The 22,968-nt window shown below is 47.7% G+C and overlaps 1 protein-coding gene across 1 annotated transcript in view; it reads right to left on the bottom strand.

Moving 5' to 3' along the window:
- Window positions 1-237: 237 nt before the first annotated feature.
- ARHGEF17 (Rho guanine nucleotide exchange factor 17) overlaps window positions 238-22,968 on the bottom strand; it is a 138,733-nt gene continuing 116,002 nt past the window's right edge. Inside the window, exons 13-21 of the mRNA XM_087895727.1 lie at window positions 21,827-22,020; window positions 19,420-19,658; window positions 14,657-14,906; window positions 11,165-11,251; window positions 9,008-9,075; window positions 7,253-7,401; window positions 4,672-4,846; window positions 3,147-3,404; window positions 238-2,629 (exon numbers count right to left, since the gene is read on the bottom strand). Of these exons, the coding sequence (XP_087751853.1) occupies window positions 2,454-2,629; window positions 3,147-3,404; window positions 4,672-4,846; window positions 7,253-7,401; window positions 9,008-9,075; window positions 11,165-11,251; window positions 14,657-14,906; window positions 19,420-19,658; window positions 21,827-22,020 (1,596 nt within the window). The 3' untranslated portion in view covers window positions 238-2,453. The remainder of the gene's footprint in view (window positions 2,630-3,146; window positions 3,405-4,671; window positions 4,847-7,252; window positions 7,402-9,007; window positions 9,076-11,164; window positions 11,252-14,656; window positions 14,907-19,419; window positions 19,659-21,826; window positions 22,021-22,968) is intronic.

The following is a 22,968-nucleotide window of genomic DNA, read 5'->3' on the forward strand; positions in this document are numbered from 1 at the left end:
GGCCAGATCGAGACTAAAATTCTCCCCTACAAATTCTCATTAATGCTCCAATAATCTTATATTTCTGTTCCTTTCCAATTTCTTTCCTAGCCACCTCCAACGGCCACACAGAGCGGCTGATGCGCAGACCCTCAAATTTCATTTTAGGCGTAATTGTTGCTTCGTTCGCAGTCTTGCTTCTCTCCTGATTTTCTGGGGCAGCAAACACAACATTTCTTTGGGGAGGGGGTGTTATTATTTCTTTCTTTTTTTGGGGGGGTGGGGAAGCCCTCCTTGATGTTCCTAAAAAAAAAAAAGCCACCTGCAAATTAAGTGCTGCTAAGCTCTCCGTGCCTCTCCGTTCCCTTCTGCAAACAGTGAAGAGCTGGCATTAAAAAAAAAAAAACACACACACACAGACAAAATATAAATACTGTACAAGGTACCAGGTTGGGGTGGGGTGTGGGCCTGTAAAGCTCTCATCCTCGCCCCCCACTTCTTCTCCGGGATGCCGCGGTGAGGAAGCCCCAAGGAAAATGCAATGGTGAGGATTTGGATGGTCTGCTCTGGATTGCAACTCTGCTACTTGGATCGATTCTTCTCAACCCGGGCAAATTTTAAAGATGGGTGGACTTCAACTCCCAGAATTCCCCAGCCAGGTGTGTTTGTGTGTGGGGGGAGTTGAATCCAGAAGTTGTGGGTGCCCCAACACTGGAGGTTTTTAAGACGAGATTGGATAACTATTTGTGCCTGAAATGGTACAGGCAGTCCTCGACATACGACCACAAGGGAGCCCGAAGTTTCGGTTGTTAAGTGAGGTTTGCTCCATTTTATGACTTTTTTTTTGCCTCAGTTGTTAAGTGAGTCACTGCAATTGTTAGAATAGAATATGAGTTGGAAGGGACCTTGGAGGTCTTCTAGTCTAACCCTCTGCCCAGGCAGGAAACCCTACACCACTTCAGACAAATGGTTATCTAACATCTTCTTAAAAATTTCCAGTGTTGGAGCATTCACAACTTCTGTTAAGTGAATCTGGTTTTCCCCGTGGACTGTGCTCATCAGAAGGTCGCAGAACACATAACTCAGGGAAAACAGTAATGGTCATAAAATGAATCAATTGCCAAGCGTCTGAATTTTGATCGTGTGATTATGGGGAATGCCGCGAAGGTCATAACTGAAAAACGGTCATAAGTCGCTTTTTTTCAGTGACGTTGTAACTTTGAACCATCACTAAATGAACTGTGGCTGGACTAGAAGACCTCCAAGGACCCTTCCAACTCTTGTTATTCTTTTATTCTGATTTCCGCTCCCAGAATTCCCCGGGTGGCCAGGGAATTCTGGGAGTTGAAGTCCACCCGTTTTAAAATTGCCCAGGATGAGAAACACTGTTTGAAACCCTTGTTAACTGTTTCCCCCACAATTTCTTTGTTCCAACCAGCCTTTTATAAACAACCATACGCACACAGACACACACACACACACACACAGACACTTCAGCTACTCTGGAATGACTCCATTACAACAGGCCGCAACCTCCTGTACACACCAAGGACATTTTCCGTTATCATGATTCGGACCATCTTCCGACGAGACGAGGAAACAGCCGTTAAGCATCCTCAGCCCCCTACGCAGTTTCTATCCTGTGGCCCCAAACAACTCCTCTTTGCTCCGATCAACAATAAATAAAAGATTATTTATACATACACTTGAAAAAAATAAGACACATGCGCACCCACGTGCAAGCGAAAAAGAAAACCCCTAGAGTTATCGGTACCCTGGCGGCCGAGGAAAAGGAATCCCCCGGGAGCGTTAAAACGGTGAAACGGAGTGAATTGGAAGGTAACCGGGCGTGCGAAGTGTCGGGAGGTGAAGAGTGGATTTGGGGGTTTTGAACCTCCTTTTTTGAAAAGCCATGTGGGCGAATCGAACTCTGGATGCAGCATAGATTTCTGGATGTTTTCTAGATCTCCTGAGATCGCTTCGAAGACCTTCATCGGCACAAGATCCAACCCCTCGGTGGGTCGAGCCGGGGACAATCTCACCAAATCGTTTCCACCAAGTGGAGTATCCCTTTCTTAAACGGGGCTGAAGGTCCATCTTTGCCCTCTCTGGGCCTTCCCACGGGGCCTCTGCGTAACAGCGTGGCCCCTCGGGCCCTCCTGCAGCCTCTCGTACGCACGTGTGCGCGCGCCTCCCCGTTACACTTAAGAGACAGCGGTAAGCGCGAGGCGTGCAATATGGATGTGCGTTCTACAAGGGGGTTGGTCGGCGGGGATCGGCAACAATTCTCCTCAAGGCACGGCTCCCTCCGGATAGCAATCGCGCATACGAGACAGTCAAGAGGATGACGTACAGCTAAGGAGTACCCGTTCAGGTGTGAACGGCGAGGACGGGAGTTTGGATCTCTCTCTTTCTCGCTCTCTGCCCCGGCCCACCCCAACTGGGGGGTGGGGGAGGGCCCGTTCTGACCCACATCAGACTCTCCAGAGAAGAAGGTGGTTTGTGCTGTCGTCCCGGCCCACGGTCTCACTGCTGTTGGTGAGTCTGAAGTCCTCATAGCCGTCACCACCACTGACCACGAGCATTTTGGATTTGGACGACCGGTGTCTCGTTGAATCCCGTTTGTCCGATTCACTGGATTTGTCTATACCTGTACGGGCAGGTGGGCGAGAGAGGGAGCCGATCAAGACACAATTCTGCATGAAGCAACATAAATCTATCAAAAGTAAAACCAAATGCATTGTTTGGGTAGTCTTTGCCTTACGACCATTCATTTAGTGACCGTTCAAAGTTACAACGGCACTGAAAAACATGACTTAGGACCGGTTTTCACACTTGCGACCATAGAAGCATCCCCGTGGTCACACGATCGAAATTCAGATGCTTGGCAGCTGACTCATATTTATGACCGTTGCCGTGTCCCAAGGTTATGTGATCCCCTTTTGTGACCTTCCGACAAGCTAAGTCAGCGAGGAAGACAGATTCACTTAACAGCTGTGTTACTAAGAATTGCAGTGATTCATTTAACAACTTGGCAAGGTCATAAAATGGGGCAAAACTCACTTAACAACTGTCTTGGAAATTTGGGGCTCAATTGTGGAGTTTGCTAATTATGAATATTCATGCTTACAGCATCTATCACCAATTGAAAATTCCGGCCGGCTCACCTGGTTCTCCTGGCAGGGGAAAAAGGACGTTAAAACCTTCGGGCAGCTCGACGGACGTTAGGAATCGGACGTGACCGGTGTGGCCTTGGGAAAGTCCCACCGGGAGAAGCGGGGTCTTTAGAACAGCCGGGTTGCCTGTGATGGGAAGGGTCAGCACGACCCCTGCGCTGGTGCCGATCCAGAGGAGATCTTTGCAGGCCAAGAGGGAAGTGATCCGCAAACAAGCCGCCTTGTGTTGTCGGATGATGGCGTCTGATCCTACAACCGGGGAGAGCAAGAAGTGAATATTAAAAGTCTTTGGGTTATTTTTTCAGGAGAGCCTTCAAAATCAAACCCAGGAATGATGGTTTGTCTGGCCTTGGTTTCTCTTTCCCTCTGGAAATCAAGCTGGTGGCCATAACCACAACTGAGGAGCTGGCAGCGGAGTCGGACAGCGATGAGGCTGAGGAAGGACATGGGCCAGTCCTGGAGGCTGGGGAAGGCCCGGATGAGGGCTCTGCGTCGGAGGCAGAGATGGGGCCAGGACCATCGGGGAGTGAGGTGCGGACTCCGGAGCCTCCAGAGCCTGATAGGAGTGAGGCAGAGGAACAGGAGGAGCCTGTTCCTAATGCACACGTGAGAAGAGCTGCCAGAAGGCAAGAGCAGCTCAAGCAAAGAGGACGACTCGGGAGTAAGGCCAAGAGATGATTGGCCCCTCCCATAAGGCTTAAAACAGACCAGCAACGGCGTTTGAGCTTTGCCGGAAAACAACGTTGGTAGCTTCGTCTTCTTCTCATCTATGTCTTGTATTTATTTTTATATCTGTGACTTTGCCAAGAAAGGCCTTTGGCAGTTTGCCTAATTGGACCAAGGTTTGCGATAGGACTGAGGAATTTGTGTTGGGAGGAATTTGCTATAATTTAGTTGAAAGACGCTGGGGATGAAGTCATTCTCAGCTGTTCGAATAAAGTTTGTTTGTTTCTTCACTGACTGATTTTCCTACTACTTACTTGGGCCTGGGTCACAATAGCGCCTTTTTAAAATGTGTGATCATTTTTCTCAGCCTCGGGAATTTTAAGATGCAGGGACTTCAACTCCCAGAGTTCCCCAGCCAGCATAATAATATTATGTAAGGTATCTCACAAAAAGTGCTCTTAATATAGTTCAGAGTTTCCCAAACTTGGGACTTTGATATGTGGACTTCAACTCCCAGAATTCCCCAGCCAACAAGGGTGGATTTCGACTCCCAGAATGCCCCAGCAAGCAAAAATGGACTCTTAATTTACAGAATTCTGCAGCCAGCATGCTGGCTGGGGAATTCTGGGAGTTGAAATTCACACATCTTAAGTGGCCAAAGTTAAGGAATGCTGTCTTAGAGGGCAGTGTGTCCAGCCACTTTATCTCATAAAGACATACACACATGCGCTCTCTCTCTCTCCCTCCCTCCCTCTCTCTCTCTCTCACACACACAAACACACGCACATAAACACACATCCCGCAATCTCATGCAAGCAGCTGCAATGGCATCTGATTGGCGGTATCTTACCTGCCAGCATCTTGTGGACCGGAGGGGTGACGTCCACTTCAGCCAACTGGTCATAGCTGGCAGGATGATAAAGCCTGACCTGGGCACTGCCCTGGAGGCTCACCCAAATCCCGACGCTGGAGGTCACTAAACAGGTCACACTGCGATTGCTGTCTTGCCCAACCAGGAATGTGTGCTGGGGAGGAGAGCAGAGAAACCTGGCTGATGATTTCTTACAAAGATACTCGTGTCACTTACTCCTCAGATGTATGACTGTTTGCTTAATGACTGGTTGAAATTATGAGTGAGTGAGTTCAGGTGGTCCTTGTCTTACGACAGTTTGTTTAGTGTCCGTTCAAAGTTACAACGGCACTGGGAAAAGTGACTTAGGATAACTTTTCACACTTATGACCACTTCCTATGGTTGCATGATCAAAATTCAGATACTTGGCAACTGAGCTGACTCATATTTATGACGGTTGCAGCGTCCCGGGGTCATGTGTATCCTCCTTTTGTGACCTTCCGACGAGCAAAGTTATTGGGGAGGCCAGATTCCCTTAACAGCCGTGTTACTAACTTGAGAAGGGAAGGGAAGGGAAGAGAAGAGAGAATACAAAATAATAGAATACAAAATAGTAGAACAGAATAGAAATAATAAGAATAGAATGGAATTTAGAATAAAAAATAATAGAATAGGAATAGAATAAAAGAGACGAGAAGACAGAATACAAAATAGTAGAATAGAATAGAATAAGGAATAGAATAAAATAGAATAGAATATGAATAAGGAATAGAATAGAATATGAATTAGGAATAGAATAGAACAGAATAGAATAGAATAGAATAGAATGAAATAGGAATAGGAATAGAATAGAATATGAATTAGGAATAGAATAGAATAGAATAGAATAGAATAGAATAGAATAGAATAGAATAGAATAGAATAGAATAGAATAGAATGAAATAGGAATAGAATAGAATAGAATAAAATGAAATAGGAATAGAATAGAATAGAATAGAATAGAATAGAATAGAATAGAATAGAATAGAATAGAATAGAATAGAATAATAACTTTATGGTCACTTTGAACGTCCACTAATCAGCATACATTAAAGTGAAATTTTGTTGCATACAGCTCTCAAAGGGTCTCCACCTCCAATATACACTACATGATTATGGCAGAATAAATAAATCAAATAAATAAATAAATAAATAAATATGCATATACCCACATATCCACATACCCTGTTTTCCCTAAAATAAGACATCCCCTAATAATAAGCCCAATCAGACTTTTGAGCACATGGCAATAAGGCCAAGCGCTTATTTCGGGGTTCAAAAAAAAGTATAAGACAGGGTCTTGTTTTCAGGGAAACACGGTATATTATATGACAGAGAGAGAAACAAATCTTGCGAGTTAACCAGAAGGGCGGCATAGGGAATAAAGCTATTACAGAATCTGGTAGTCCTGCTAGAAATATTCCGAAACCTCCTCCCAGAGGGGAGCAACAGAAACAGACTGTGAAGTGGGTGTGTGGGGTCTCTAACAGTGCTAACAAAGCACGTAGCGCTTATATGCAGCATCCTGAATGACGGGAAGCGAACTTCCTATAATCTTCTCCATTGTCCTCCCCACTCTCTGTAGGGACTTTCTATCTGAGGCTCTGCTGCCATCAAACCAAACAGGGATGCAGTTTGTTAAAACGCTCTCCACTGTGCTTCTGTAAAAAGTGGCCGGGACAGAAGGAGAAAGAGGTGCTCTTAACGACTGCAGTGATTCTCTGTGGCAAGGAAGGTCATAAAATGGGACAAAACTCAATTAACAACTGTCTTGCTTAACAACTGAGATTTTGGGCTCAACTGTGATTGTAGGTCAAGGACTACCTACGAAGGTTTCTCTCTGCAGGCCTTTGCTTGTTGGGTTTCACACCTGCAGACTGAGAGGTACCACCCTTGTTTTATTTCTCCTCCCAACAACTTTCACCAAGAGACCAACCATCTTGACTCAAACGTTCCAACAGAAAGATCCCTCTTGCTCAAAAACCTCATGATTTCCACTTGTGTGTGTTATTTTAGAGGCCCAAAGTCAGCTATGGGCTTGAGGTCTCCAACCCCACCATCAATGATCTCCTGGTTCTCCAAGATCCCTTGCAAAACACAGAGGAATCTGGTGGCGGTTGGAACCTCTGGAGATGTTGCTGTCAGCACTTCAAGCTGCATTTACTCTAGTGCTGACATAAAAAGGAGGAGCAGAGGCATCTGGAAAGGGACGTTTGACTTTTCACCTACTTATTTTCCCTGGAGATAATATTCCCTAGGAGATGGGATGGGAGGAGGGAAATTCCTTTGAGTTGGAGCAGTAGATTAGGGGTAGAGTGACTTGGAAGATAGCCAATGAGTGCAGGGAAGTGGGGAACAGAAAGGGAGGGTTTTGGGTCTGGAAGTCAGTGTTGGCTACGATGAGTCGGGCTTTGAATGTCGTGCTTAATAACTGGGAGTTTTCTTCAAAGACTTTGTTTGAAATGCAATTTATTTGAGACGACCTCGAAACTTGACAGTTGCCTTCAGAAGCTGGTGGAGCTAGAATTGACCCCTTCTTACCTCCTGAAGCAGCGTAGAAGTCTTGAGGATAACGATTCGGTTCTGGCATCCACACCACAGCTTCCCTCCCACGGCCACCATCTTGGTTACGGGGTTGCCCGGAGAGCCCAACAAGAGAGATTTGGAGTTCTGAGAGTCCCAAAAACGTCCTGGAAGAGAAGAAAGAAGATAGGCAACCTGAGTTTCGCTTCGGAACAAAAGACGCCTCACTATATGGAGGATGGGGTTGCAGGAGAAGAAGTGGCAGAACCTGGAGGCGGAGTCAAAAGGGCGATCAGCCTAGAATAATAGCAGTAGCTGTGAAAGGGATCTTGGAGTCTTAGTGGACAACCGGTTAAATATGAGCTAGTTGTGTGCAGCGGCAGCCAAAAAAGCCAACACAATCCTAAATTGCATTAACAGAGGGATACAATCAAGATCAAGGGAGGTACTAATACCACTCTATAAAGCCTTAGTAAGACCACACCTAGAGTACTGCATCCAGTTTTGGTCACCACACTATAAAAAAGATGTTGAGACTCTAGAAAAAGGGCAGAGAAGAGCAACCAGGATGATGAGGGGACTGGAGGCTAAAACATAGGATGAACGGTTGCAGGAACTGGGCCTGGCTAGTCTAGTGAAGAGAAGGACCAGGGGAGACAGGAGAGCATCTTCCAATATTTGAGGGGCTGCCAGAGAGGAGGAAGGGGGTCAAGCTATTCTCCGAAGCCCCCGAAGGCCAGACAAAGAATAATGGATGGAAACCGATCAAGGAGAGATTCAACCTGGAAATAAGAAGAAATTTCCTGACAGTGAGAACAATCAACCGATGGAAGAGAAGTTGCCTTCGGAAGCTGTGGGAGCTTCATCCCTGGAGGCTTTCAAGAAGAGACTGGACTGCCATCTGTCAGAAATGGTGTAGGGTTTCCTGCTCGGGCAGGGGGTTGGACTAGATGACCTACAAGGTCCCTCCCAACTCTGTTAATCCCTACATAGCCATCCAACCTCCCTTGAATTCAGTCGTCCCTTAGCTAACTCCTAGTGGGTGCTAACTCTTAGTTGAGAGCATTCCTTTGTGCATAGGCTTTATAGCAATGAATCAGTGTACAGCTAGTCCTTGACTTACACCCATCGTACAGTCCGAACTGGGAGCATTTCAGCTCTGGTCCCCAGGTTTGTGGGATTGCAAGCCCCAACGTTCTCAACCCATCCAGAACAGGAAAGCAGAAGTGGCCAGTGCTTTGCTGGATGGGGATGATGGAAGGTGTAGTTCAGCCAAGTGTGGGGGAAGGAGGAGAAAATTGTCCTCGGGCCCCTTTTTTGAGCCAAAAAACGATGGAAGGCAAGGTAGAATAGAATAGAATAGAATAGAATAGAATAGAATAGAATAGAATAGAATAGAATAGAATAGAATAGAATAGAATAGAATAGAATAGAAATATGGAATAGAGAATAGAATAGAACAGAACAGAACAGAAATATGGAATAGAGAATAGAATAGAATAGAATAGAATAGAATAGAATAGAATAGAACAGAACAGAACAGAACAGAAATATGGAATAGAGAATAGAATAGAATAGAATAGAATAGAATAGAATAGAATAGAATAGAATAGAATAGGAGTTGGAAGGGACCTTGGAGGTCTTCTAGTCCAACCCCCAGCTTAGGCTGGAAACTCTACACCACTTCAGGTTATCTAACATCTCCTTAAAAACTTTCCAGTGTTGGAATTATGTGACCTTACGTGGCAGGTTTATGATATTCAGATATTTTACCTGCTTCCCTCTGATAGGCGACCAGTTCTCCGTTGGCCAGAGACACAAACACCTGGTTATCCAGATACCTGTAGAATGACAATAACCATTTATCAAACTGAAAGGCTGCCCAACTTCCAATGGACGTTTCACTTTTCCCCATGCCGTCTCACCTTTATTTCTCTAAAATAAATTACAATGATATTGAGGGTTGGGGAAAGAAATCACACACGTTACGTCGGATAAATCTGGGCCTCTTGGAAACCCGTTCACACATGATACGGTTGCGGCCAGAAAGAGCAGTAAAAAAGAGAATTCATCTCAGTTTAATGCTAAGCTTGGGGTCTGTTCTCCCAAATACATTCTTAAATGCTTATTATTCACTGATCGGTTCTAATTCATTCCCACAACTGAGATTGCAAAGTTTTAGGGAAAAAAACCATAGACTGCTAGGATAGACCTTGGTGGTCATAGTATCATAGACTCCTAGGGCTGGAAAGAACCTTGGAGGTCACAGAAGCATAGACTCCTAGGGTGGGACCTTGGAGATCACAGTATCATAGATTCCTAGGGTGGGAAGGAGCCTTGGAGGTCATAGTATCATAGATTCCTAGGGTTGGAAGGGACCTTGGAGGTCATAGTATCATAGATTCCTAGGGTTGGAAGGGACCTTGGAGATCACAGTATCATAGATTCCTAGGGTGGGAAGGGACCTTGGAGGTCATAGTATGATAGATTCCTAGGGTTGGAAGGGACCTTGGAGGTCATACAATCATAGATTCCTAGGGTGGGAAGGAACCTTGGAGGTCATAGTATCATAGATTCCTAGGGTTGGAAGGGACCTTGGAGGTCATAGAATCATAGATTCCTAGGGTTGGAAGGGACCTTGGAGATCACAGTATCATAGATTCCTAGGGTGGGAAGGTACCTTGGAGGTCATAGTATCATAGACTCTTAGGGTGGGAAGTGACTTTAGGGCAGGGGTCTCCAACCTTGGCAACTTTAAGCCTGGCGGACTTCAAGTCCCAGAATTCCCCAGAAGGTTGGAGACCCCTGCTTTAGGGGAGGGGGGGTCACAGTATCATAGACTCCCAGGGCTGGAAGGAACCATGGAAGTCAAAATCATAGACTCTTAAAAGTGGGAACGGACCTTGGAGGCCACAGAATCATAGACTCCTAGGGTTGGATGGGTCTTCTAGCCCAACCAAGTTAGGAATCCTCAAACCGTCCAATCTTGGCTTGAGATCCTCCTGGAATGGAATCCCGTGAATGCCAAGAGGACAGCCTGTTCATGGTTTATGGGAAGGGGAAATCATTCAAGTCATGTAGTAGCCTATCCTTTCCTTCCTTTCCTCCCCCAGACGCAATCCTGATTGCTTGTCCCATGTTCAAAACTTCTAAACTCTCCATCCTTCACTAAATCTCTCAGTCTTTACGCTTTTCTATTCGTTTCTTTACCATGTGTAGCAAAATAAAAAAAAAAATTCTTAAACCACAGAGAATATAAACCAGTCCAGTGTAGTGGCATATGGGTATTATGGTCAGCGCGCCAGGGGTGAAATGCTCCTGGTTTGGACCGGATCACCCGATCCGGTAGCGATGGCGGTGGGTGGTTCGGAGAACCAGTAGCAAAAATCCTTGCCCGCCCCCCATTGCCCAGCTGAGCCACGCGATCATCAGAGGCTTTTTTTTAATTTTTAAAAGCATTTTTTCTACAACCTCTTTGGCCGAAAAAATGCTTTTAAAAGTAAAAAAAAAAAGCCTCTGATGATTGCACGGCTCAGCTGGGATCGTCAGAGGCTTTTAAAAGCATTTTTTTCTGCAACCTCTTCGGCCGAAGAGGTTGTAGAAAAAATGGTTTTAAAAGGAAAAAAAAGCCTCTGCCAATCGGGCAAGTCAGCTGGGATCGTCAGAGACTTTAAAAGCATTTTTTCTACAGCTTCTTCGGCCGAAGAGGTTGTAGAAAAAAATGTTTTTAAAAGGAAAAAAAGCCTCTGACGATCAGGCAAGTCAGCTGGGATCGTCAGAGACCTTTAAAAGTAAAAAAAAAACAAAAAACAGTTGGTCCACTCAGTCATATCCCCCCCCCCCCGCAATCAAGCCACGTCCACAGAACCGGTAGTAACGAATTTTACATTTCACCCCTGCAGCGCGCCCTACATGTCCTCTGACACTTACAAAATGCATGTCACGGAGGCCGTGTGTTGCATCTTCAGGCTGTTCTTCCTGTTGCGGATGTTGTCCGAAGACTGATAGACGTGGATGCTGCAATCCAAAGAGAAGAGACGTGAGATCTGGAGATGGAGCAACACAAGGGAAAGGGGTATTGTGTTGACGTAACAAAGTTGGTTGATGAAAAAGCTGCCCTAGATTTGGGGGAGTTCCTTGGTGCTCTCTGAGCTGGGTTGTTGTTTTTTTTTTTTGTATTGAATTTGTATACCGGCCTACTCCCGAAAGACTCAGGGCGGTGAACAGCCATAGAATAAAACATATAAATACAAAATTTAAAATAAAGTAAAACGAATTAAATCATTTGGCTGAAAATTTAAAACCCCAATAATTTAAAATCAAATTTAAAATTTCCATTTAAAAAGGGGAAAAACTTAGGTCAGGCTGGCTTGATGAAATAAGAATGTCTTGAGCGCGCGACGGAAGGTACGCAGATCTGGGATCCTCCGTATCTCCGGGGGGAGCTCGTTCCAGATCGTAGGTGCCCCCACAGAGAAGGCTCTCCCCCTGGGGGCCGCCAGTCGACATTGTTTGGCCGACAGCACCCGGAGGAGCCCCTCTCTATGGGAGCGTACTGGTCGGTGGGAGGCTATTGGTGGTAGCAGGCGGTCCCGCAAGTACCCAGGTCCTAAGCCATTTAGCGCTCTAAAGGTGATAACCAAAACCTTGAAGCGCACTCGGAAGATCACCGGGAGCCAGTGCAGCTCGCGCAGGAGAGGTGTTACATGGGAGCGCCACGTCTCTCCCATTACCACCTGCGCGGCTGCACTCTGCGCCAGTTGGAGCCTCCGGGTGCTCCTCAAGGGGAGCCCCATGTAGAGAGCGTTGCAGTAGTCCAGACGGGAGCTAACGAGGGCATGAGTGACCGTGCGTAGGGAGTCCCGATCTAGAAAGGGACGCAACTGGCGGATCAGGTGAACCTGATGAAAAATCCTCCCGGTCACAGCCGTCAAGTGCTCTTCTAAAGACAGCCGTGAATCCAGGAGGACGCCCAAGTTGCGAGCCCTTTCCGTGGGGGCCAATGATTCGCCCCCACAGAAGCCGTTTTTTTGAAGCCGTTTCATGACCCAACTAGGGAACATCATCAGTGCTAGAAGAGAAGGGGCTTGAGGAGGAGGAGGAGGAGGAGGAGGAGGAGGAGAGGGAGGAGGAGGAGGAGGAGGAGGAGGAGGAGGAGAATGACTGTGGGGTTCTTGGTGCTGTCTGAGCTTGGCTGTTTTTCTGCAGACGTTTCATTACCCAACTAGGTAATACCATCAATGCAAGAAGAGAGTGGGATTTGCTCTCATTTTACATACTAGTGACTTGCCCTGTTGGCATTGGTGGCCGTGTTCCTGGTGGTTACGCTGCTGTTTACAAGATCACTCCCACCAACACTGACAGGGCAAACCTCACTAAACAGAGAGCAAACCTCACTCCCTTCCAGCACTGGTGATGTTATATAGTTGGGTCATGAAACGTCTGCATGGAAACTTCCAAACTCAGAGACCACCCAGGACCTCAACTCCGAGCTGCCAATATTCTCTTCCACCAACATCATTCCCCCAGAGTTAGCTAAATGATTTCCCGCTGGCTCCCAAGCGATGAAACAGATCCTTGAATTTAAGGGCTCTTTGAGCCTGCGGTGACCTCACAGCAGCCCAGCCAATGGGGAAGAGCCGTGGTGGCGCAGTGGTTAGAGTGCGGTACTGCAGGCTACTTCTGCTGACTGCCGGCTGCCTGCAATTTGGCAGTTCGAATCCCACCAGGCTCTAGGTTGACTCAGCCTTCCGTCCTTCCGTGGTGAGTAAAATGAGGATCCGGATTGTTGGGGGCAATAGGCTGGCTCTGTCAACCGCTGAGAGAGGGCTGGAAAGCACTGGGAAGCGGTATATAAGTGCTATTGCTAGTCCTTCCTTCTTCCCTCCCTCTTCCCTTCCATCCTTCCCTCCCTCCATCCCTTCCTTCCTTCTTTCCTTGCTTCTTCTCTTATTCCCTTTCTCATTCTCATTCCTGGTGGCACAGTGGTTAAGAGTGCAGCATTGTAGGCTAATTCTGCCCACTGCCAGCAGTTCGATCCTGACCGGCTCAAGGTTGACTCAGCCTTCCATCCTTCCGAGGTGGGTAAAATGAGGAGCCAGATTGTTGGGGGGCAAGAGGCTGACTCTATAAACCGCTTAGAGAGGGCTGGAAAGCATTGTGAAGCGGTATATAAGTCTAAGCGCTATTGCTATTGTCCTTCCTTCCCTCCTTCCTTCTTTCCTTCCTTCCTTCCTTCCTTCCATGGTGGCGCAGTGGTTGAGAATGCAGTATTGCAGGCTAATTCACTGCTCACTGCCAGCATTTCGATCGTGACTGGCTCCAGGTTGACTCAGCCTTCCGTCCTTCCAAGGTTTGTCAAACGAGGACCCAGATTGTTGGGGGGCAAGAGGCTGACTCTGTAAACCGCTTAGAGAGAGCTGGAAAGCATTGTGAAGCGGTATATAAGTCTAAGGGCTATTGCTATTGTCTTTCCTTCCTTCCTTCCTTCCTTCCTTCCTTCCTTCCTTCCTTCCTTCCCTTTTTCCTTTCCTTTCCTTCTTTCCTTTCCTTTCCTTTCCTTTCCTTTCCTTTCCTTTCCTTTCCTTTCCTTTCCTTTCCTTTCCTTTCCTTTCCTTTCCTTTCCTTTCCTTTCCTTTCCTTTCCTTTCCTTTCCCTTCCCTTCCCTTCCTTTCCTTTCCTTTCCTTCCCTTCCCTTCCCTTCCCTTCCCTTCCCTTCCTTCCATGGTGACGCAGTGGTTGAGAATGCAGTATTGCAGGCTAATTCACTGCTCACTGCCAGCATTTCGATCGTGACTGGCTCCAGGTTGACTCAGTCTTCCGTCCTTCCAAGGTTTGTAAAACGAAGACCCAGATTGTTGGGGGGCAAGAGGCTGACTCTGTAAACCGCTTAGAGAGGGCTGGAAAGCACCGTGAAGCGGTATATAAGTCTAAGCGCTATTGCTATTGTCTTTCCTTCCTTCCTTCCTTCCTTCCTTCCTTCCTTCCTTCCTTCCTTCCTTCCTTCCTTCCTTCCTTCCTTCCCTTTTTCCTTTCCCTTCCCTTCCTTTCCTTTCCTTTCCTTTCCTTTCCTTCCCTTCCCTTCCCTTCCCTTCCCTTCCTTCCATGGTGACGCAGTGGTTGAGAATGCAGTATTGCAGGCTAATTCACTGCTCACTGCCAGCATTTCGATCATGACTGGCTCCAGGTTGACTCAGTCTTCCGTCCTTCCAAGGTTTGTAAAACGAAGACCCAGATTGTTGGGGGGCAAGAGGCTGACTCTGTAAACCGCTTAGAGAGGGCTGGAAAGCACCGTGAAGCGGTATATAAGTCTAAGCGCTATTGCTATGCTGCAGAGAGCCCTCTTCCCAATTTGGACCCCAAGGGAAAACTCTTCTTCTGGGGTCGCCCTGGAGAGATTCCATGATGGCAGAGTCTCCTTACCAACCATCCTCCGTGCCCAGCCACATGGAACTTTGATAGGCCTCCGGATCCACGCTCAGCAGATCTTCCAAGCTGGCCCTGGTGAAGGATCCTTGACTGGAGCGTCTCATAGCTCGGCCATCCATGGGGCTTTCGACGATCTGGTTCTGGCCAAAGGGGCGACCGATCGGAAGGAAGCCGCTGGGATCCTGCTCCTCTTCCGAGCTGGTGGTCTCCACCGTCACGTCTTTGGAGCTGGGGATCTCCTCATCTGGCGAAGAAAATAGGACAGTAAAGTACAGACAGTCCTTGAATTAGGACCACAATGGAGCCAATATTTTTTTTTTGTTACTAAGCAGTTGTTAAGAGTGGTGCGATGGCCTGGAGGTGGAGCCCTCGCCACACAATCAGGTGTCAGCACTTCAAGCTGCATTTACTCTAGTGCTGACATAAGAAGGAGAGGCGGAGGCGTCTGGAAAGGGACGTTTGACTTTTCACCTACTTCTTTTCCCTGGAGATAATATCCCCTAGGAGATGGGATGGGAGGGGGGAAATTCCTTTGAGCTGGAGCAGTAGATTAGAGGTAGAGTGACTTGGAAGATGGCCAATGAGTGCAGGGGAGTGGGGAACGGAAAGGGAGGGTTTTGGGTCTGGAAGTCAGTGTTGGCTTCGATGGAGTCGGAGCTAGAATGTCGTGCTTAATAAAATGGGGGTTTTTCATCAAAGACTTTGTTTGAAATGCAATTTATTTGAGACGACCTCAAAACCTGACATCAGGAGGCTGTGAGTTCGAGCCTAGGTAGCAGCAGATATTTCTCTCTCTGGGGACAATGAGTATATATCTGCTGGACAAAACTCCGCACTGGCGACAGGAATGGCATCCGGCCAGTAAACACTCAGCTCCATTCAGTTACCCAGACTCCATACCACAAGGGATTATGGGGTCATTAAAAGAGGATGATAATGAAGCAACACAGTTGCTAAGTGAATTTCCCCCTATTTTACGAACGTTCTTGCCACCGTTGTTAAGTGAATCACGGCGGTTGTTAAATTAGTCGCACGGTCGTTAATTGAATCTGGCTCCCCCCATTGACTTTGCTCGTCAGAAGGTCAGAAAAGGCGATCACATGACACTGCGACCGTCCTAAATATGAGTCAGTTGCCAAGCGTCCAAATTTTGATCACATGACCATGGTCGCAAGTGTGAAAAACAATCCTTTTTTGAGTTCCGTTGTAGTTTTGAACGGTCCCTAAAGCTTACTGTGGTTGGCAGAATGCCCAGAAGCAATTTGCAGGAAGCTGATAAGATAAGCAAGACAAGACACGAAGGTATGTGAACGAAGTTGTTCCCTGTAAATTGCTTCAGTTGGCGTTCCTCCTTAAATAGGCTAAGGGAGTGGCCAATTAGCCCCAAGCCTTACTCTCGAGGAGACCTCCTCCTGAGGAGCCACTCCTGCCTTTTGGCAGCTCTGCGCGCCTGTGCATCGAGAAGAGGCTCCTCCTCTTTGTCCTCTTCACTTAAAGGAGCTTCTGGAGGTTCTGGAGGCCCTGGCTGAATCCCCACCTCTGGCACCGCATCTTCTCCAGCCTCCTCACTGTCCGACTCGAGTGCCAGCTGCACAGGCTGCTGGCGCAGCACCACACCAGCCTCCTCGCTGTCGGAATCAGCTACTAGCTGCACAGGCCGCGTACGGGCCACAACAGTGAGTTATTGTCAATGGTTTAGAACCAGAGGTGGAACTGGTAGCGGAGATCGCGGCTGGCCCCACCCACTTACACCCTCCCCCGCCTCTATGCTGACCTATTTAGGCGCGGTTTTGAGGCTGGGTGCGTGCACGGAAGACATGCGTGCGAACAAAGTGTATGGGCAGAAGCAACAAAATATGAAACCCACCGCTGCTTAGAGCCCCTTTCCCAAATCCAGAATTCTTTCTTGAACTTCCAAAAATCACAGCTTTGCACACCCCTCTAGCACAGCGATGGCTAACCTTTTCAGCACCGAGTGCGCACGCCCCCACACATGCATGTGTGGCCCCATGTGCATGCATGCGCAACCGATCGCATACATGCGCCATATACACATGAGCGCTCAACATATACGCCCCGCCCCCCACGCACGCATGTGTTTCCCGCATGCACGGCAGACACCTGAAAACCAGCTGGCTGGCGGGAGGCGCGGTGCACACACGCGGTGCAGCTGAGCCGGGGCGACAGCTCGCGTGCCCAGAGAGAGGACTCTGCATGCCACCTGTGGCACACGTGTCATAGATTCGCCATCATGTGTTGTGGCCCGCCAGCGGCCTGCACGGATTGTGGCTGATCCCGACGACGAGGAGGCTGGTGTGGTGTCGCACCAGCAGCCTGTGCAGCCGGCGCTCGAGTCGGACAGCGAGGAGGCTGAAAGAGGATGTGGTGCCAGAGGCAGAGACTCAGCCAGGGCCTTCAGAACCTCCAGAGGCTCCTTCAAGTGAAGAGAGTGAAGAGGAGGAGCCTGTCCTCAATGCTCGAGTACGCAGGGCTGCCAAAAGGCAGGAGTGGCTACTCAGGAGGAGGTCTCCTCGAGAGTAAGGCTTGGGGCTAATTGGCCACTCCCTTCACCTATTTAAGGAGGAACGCCGACTGAAGCAATTTGCAGGGAACAACTTCATTTACATTCCTTCGTGTCTTGTCTTGCTTATCTTATCAGCTCTCACTCCCTTAGCCTATTTAAATTCGCTCACAGATAGCACACACTGCTGGAAACGACGTTGAATTACTACGCAGAGCATTTTGAGAGTGAGTTTCTTGTACATCTTGGTTTCTGAGCTGGTTGCCAACCCTTGTCGGACTTTGTTTATTCTCTGTAATTCATAGCAGGCTGATAAGGACATTTGCACTGGAAGCCTGTATTTTGAAAGGGGTCTGTTTGTATTAAACTGAGTTTTTGGAGCTTTATGGGTGTCACACTCCTTGGGATCCGGAGCTGGGGCAGAACATCATGGCTGTAGCAGGAATATTGCAGAAGTTAGTTAGTTAGTTAGTTTAGTTACTTTATTGGATTTATATACTCCCGAAGGACTCAGGGCGGTGAACAGCCACAGAATAAAACACATAAATACAAAAATTTAAAATAGAATAAAAACGAATTAAATAATTTGGCTGAGACAAATTTAAAATACCCAATAATTTAAAAACAAATTAAAATTTACATTTAAAAAGGGAAAAGATTTAGGCCAGGTCAGCTTGATGAAATAAGAAAGTCTTAAGCGCGCGCAGATCCGGGATCCTCCGGGAAGCAAACACCAGCTTGGGAAAACGACTTTATAGCTAAACAGGAAATTATGCCTGGAGATTTTTTATTTAAAAAAACGTGCTGCTATTTTTAAACGGCTGCTAGAATAAATGGCTTTATTCTGTTTTTCAAATGAATGGACTGCCCCTTTTAATAATACACGCACGCACAGAGGAGGGAGCATGGTTATTTGAGATGATGGTTTATTCCAGTGCATTGTTTTATTAACAGGATATCACATTGCACCATCTTGACAGCGTTAATATAAACAATAACAGACCCTCCGATAACAAAAGGTCTCATTTTGGGCAGAATACGTCGTATTATTCCATCTCAGTTCTAACAACGCGGCTATTCTCGAAAGTGGATAAACAAGGACGGCTTCCAAGGAGTGAAAATATTTGGACATTTTGCTAGGTAATAAAAAGTCCTGTTTCTTAGGAAACGGAAAGACAACTGAATTTGTTTGTTGCTCAAATGCTTCCATGCTGTTTTAACTTAAAGTACTTTCTGGGGGAGGGGAAAAAAAAGCTGGATTTTTTAAAATGTTGATTAAAGCAACGAAGCCTCGATTGATGGAAACGGGCTTAAAAACAACAACTCCGTGTGTGTTTGTGTGTGTGTATGTGTTGAATGGGATTTTTGCAGAACGGATAGGCCTCAACATACGACCACAATTGAGCCCAACACTTCTGTCATTTGTTAAGTGAATTTTGACCCGTTTTACGACCTTCGTTGCCAAGGTTGTTAAGTGAATCACTGCAGTTGTTAAATGAGTGACACGGTGGTTAAGTGAATCTGGGTTCCCCGTTGACTTTAAAGTTTAAGTTTAATGCGATTTATATGCCGTCCTATCTCCAATGGACTCAGGGCGGCTCACAACAATAAAATGCACAATTGCACAGTAAAACAATATGAAATTAAAGTCCAAATTAAAACAGTTTAAAATCCATTTAAAACTTTTAAGAAACTTTGCTTGTCGGGAGGTCGCAAAAGGGAATCACGTGACCCCGAGACACTGCAACTGTCATAAATATGAGTCAGTTGCCAAGCCTTTGAATTTTTGATCATGTGACCATGTGGGGCGGCTGCAACAGTCGTTAAGTGTGAAAACTGGCCCTAAGTCACTTTTTTCAGTGCCATTGTAACTTCAAACGGTCACTAAATGAACCATTGTAAGTTGAGGACCTATCTGTATCGGGTTTCTTGCCTGAGCAGGGGGTTGGACTAGAAGACCTCCGAGGACCCTTCCAACTCTTGTTATTCTTTTATCCTGACTTCCGCTCCCAGAATTCCCCAGGTGGCCAGGGAATTCTGGGAGTTGAAGTCCACTTGTTTTAAAATTGCCCAGGTTGAGAAAAAACAGTCGTTAAGTCTGAAAACCGCTCATAAATCAAGTTTTTTTTCCACTACCGTCGTAACTTTGAATAGTCACTAAATGAACTGTTGTAAGTCGAGAACTATCTGTACAGGTCACTCTCTCCTCTTTTTCTAGAAACGGAGAAGAACTCACTTGTAAAACTGGAGACGGTGGAATGGCTCTGAAGAGTACCGGAAGGACTTGGCGAAGACTCGTCGTCGGTATCATCGCTGTCAAACGGGACGAGTTCCCGGCCGGTGGTGTCCATTGGCTCCGAGATCTCCAGAGAAGAACCAGAAATGGAGATGTGCAAACAGGGTTGAGGTACTGTCTCATCCAGGGTGGGATTTGCCGGCTCCGAAGCTGGGCTGGCTAGAGAGACTGGACGCTCCCTGGGAGAAGAAGAATGCATTGCAAAGAGAAAGTAAGTGACATTGTTACATGTACTTCTAGTGTCAGTCCTGCCCCGGTCTGATCCCTTCGGAAAGAAAGACCCTCGACTCCATTTGGTTGAAACGATCAGTTCTTTTACTAAAAGATGCTGGCTGCAGGAAAATCAGGCCAGAACTGAATTGGAAAAAATACAGAAAGTTTCCCCACGTCCCAGGCCTCCCATAGGCCACGACCAATCTGTCTTCAGCCAATGGGAATTCGCCTAAGTGTTTTGAGAATGCTGAGACGTTTGTTGCAATTCACATTCTTTCTCAGGGTACATGGCCTTGGCTGCTGGCACAAACTGGTTCCGAGCTCTTCTGCTTTTCATCTAGCGGTCATTCCACTCCCCCTAATTTCCCATCACGTACACATGCAAGTTTATTGCCCATCTGCTCCTCCTAATGTCCCCCACCTCCACCCCTAACATTTGATGGCAGGATGCCAAGCCGAAGATGGCAAACCTGGCATCTAGCTTTAATTTGTTTTTGGGTCCAATTCAAGGCGTTAGTGGTCAGCATCAAAGACTTCCGTGGCCTGGGGCTAAACTAAGTCAACCCAGATGTAGGCTGCGTCAACAGAGGGAGAGAATCAAGATCATGTGAAGTGTTACTACTGCTTTACAAAGCCTTAGTAAGGCCACACTTGGAATCCTGCATCCAGTTTTGGTCCCCACAATATACAAAAGATGTTGAGACTCTGGAAAGAGTGCAGAGAAGAGCAACAAAGAGGATGAGGGGACTGGAGGCTAAAACATACGAAGAACGGTTGCAGGAACTGGGCATGTCTAGTTTAATGAAAAGAAGGACCAGGGGTGACACGATAGCATCTTCCAATATCTCAGGGGCTGCCCCAAAGAAGAGGGAGTCAAGCTATTCTCCAAAGCACCTGAAGGCAGGACAAGAAGCAACGGATGGAAACTAATAAACGAGAGAAGCAACCTGGAATTTAGGAGAAACTTCCTAACAGTTAGAACGATTAACCAGTGGAACCACTTGCCACTAGAAGTTGCGAATGCTCCAACACTGGAAGGTTTTAAGAAGATGTTAGATAACCATTTGTCTGAAGTGGTGTAGGGTTTCCTGCCTAAACGGGGTTGGGCTAGAAGACCTCCAAGGTCCCTTCCAACTCTGATTCCCTCTCCTCTCCCCACTCCTCCTTTCCTTCCTTTTCTCCTCTCCTCCTTTCCTCCTTTTTCCTCCTCTCCTCTTCTCTCCTTTCCTCCTCCTCTCCTCTCTTCTCCTCTCCTCCTTTCCTCCCTTTTTTCCTCCTCTCCTCTCCTCCTCTCCTCTCCTCTCTTTTCCTCCTTCTGTCCTCTCCTCCTTTCCTTCTTTTTCTCCTCTCCTCTCCTCCTCCCTTTCTTCCTCCTCTCCTCTCTTTCCTTTTCCTCTCCTCTCCTTTTTCCTTCCTTTTTTCCTCCTCTCCTCTCCTCTTTCCTTCTCCTCTCCTCTCCTCTCCTCCTTTCCTCCTCCTCTCCTCTCTTCTCCTCTTCTCCTTTCCTTTCCTCCTCCTGTCCTCTCCTCCTCTCCTCCCTTTTTTCCTCCTATCCTCTCCTCCTTTCCTCCTCCTCTCCTCCTCCTCTCCTCCTTTCCTCCTCCTCTCCTCTCCTCCTTTCCTTTTTTCTCCTCTCCTCCTCCCTTTTTTCCTCCTCTCCTCTTTCCTTTTCCTCTCCTCTTTTTCCTTCCTTTTTTCCTCCTCTCTTCTCATTCTTTCCTCCTCCTCTCCTCTTCTCCTCTCCTTTCTTTTCCTCCTCCTCTCCTCTCCTCCTCCCTTTTTTCCTCCTCTCCTCTCTTTCCTTCTCCTCTCCTCTCCTCTCCATAAAAACATAGCCCATATAATTTTTCTGAACGAATGAATAAATGAAGCAAAAGGCCAGAGCTATCGAAGTCCTGGCCCATGGGCCGGATCCATCATGTGCTGGCCACGCCCACACCCAGTTCAATGAAGTGGGGGGGGGGGAGTCCCAATATGTCACGTGATGCTGCCATGACGGCGTGAGTTGGACACCCCTGCCACAGACCAATCCTTCCTTCTGCAGCGGAGACCCTCAGAGACCCTCTAAAGAGTCCCAAGCAGAGCCCACCTCAAGCACCGCCAGAGGTCGAGGGGGGCTGGCAGTGCCTCCTACCTGTAGGTCCTCTTGAGACCCGGCACGGAGGCGATGCACAGGATCCGGGCGGAGCAGACGGCGATGCAGGCTTCCACGATGGGCTCCTTCTTGATGCTCAGCAGGCACACCTGGCCCACGTAACCGTCGCTGTTGCAGACCCAGACCTCGTAGGCATTCTCCGGGTTGCTGTGGCTGGGGGAGGCGCAGGAGAACTGGGGAGAGGGAGGCAAAACAAGTCGCCCCTTAAGATCTTCATTGGGAAGATGCAGGGCAAAAGAGGGGAGGGGGGGTCTTGCTCCTCAGGCTTTCCTGCCCCGTACTGTGGGTTTAAGCTGGAGTTTCTCAACCACAGGAACTGGGAGATGTTCTGGGACTTCAATTCCCAGAATTCCCCCAGGCAGCAATTGAATTCTGGGAGTTGAAGTCCATCGATCTGTTGTTCTAACCCGTATTTCTCAACCTCAGCAATGGGTGGACTCAGAGGTGGGCTTCAAAAATTTTAGCAAGGGGTTCTCTGCCTGGTTGCTGGGTGGGCGTGGCCATGGTGGGCGTGGCCTAGTCAGCCTCCTACACCACAGCGGCGGGGGGGGGGTTCGTTTTTTGCCCTCCCCAGGCTCCTGAGTCTTTCCTTTTTTTTTTTTTATTTGATTTATATGCCGCCCTTCTCCGGAGACTCAGGGCGGCTTACAATGCGTTAAGCCAGTGGTCCCCAACCTTTTTATCGCCGCGGCCCGCTGAGCGCGCGCACGGGTAGGGGCACGGCCCAGGAGCTTTTGCGCACGGCCCATTGCGCACGGCCCAGGAGCTTTTGCGCACGGCCCAGGAGCCTTTGCGCTGCAGCGTTCATGTCCCCCGGCCGCTGCGCGGCCCGGTGCCAGGTACTCCATGGCCCGGCACCGGTCCGCGGACCGGGGGTTGGGGACCACTGCGTTAAGCAATAGCCTTCATACTTTTGTATATTTATACAAAGTCAGCTTATTGCCCCCCACAAACTGGGTCCTCAATTTACCTACCTTAGAAAGGATGGAAGGCTGAGTCAACTTTGAGCCTGGTGAGATTCAAACTTACTAATTGCAGACAGCTGGAGTTAAATTACAATGCATTAGTCTGCTGAGCTATCCAGGCTTGAGCCTCTGGGAGGCGAAAATGGCCTCCCCAGG

Source organism: Pantherophis guttatus, chromosome 5 (assembly GCF_059756535.1).
Source record: "Pantherophis guttatus breed Tessera chromosome 5, ASM5975653v1, whole genome shotgun sequence".
In the NCBI taxonomy this organism is placed as follows: domain Eukaryota; kingdom Metazoa; phylum Chordata; class Lepidosauria; order Squamata; family Colubridae; genus Pantherophis; species Pantherophis guttatus.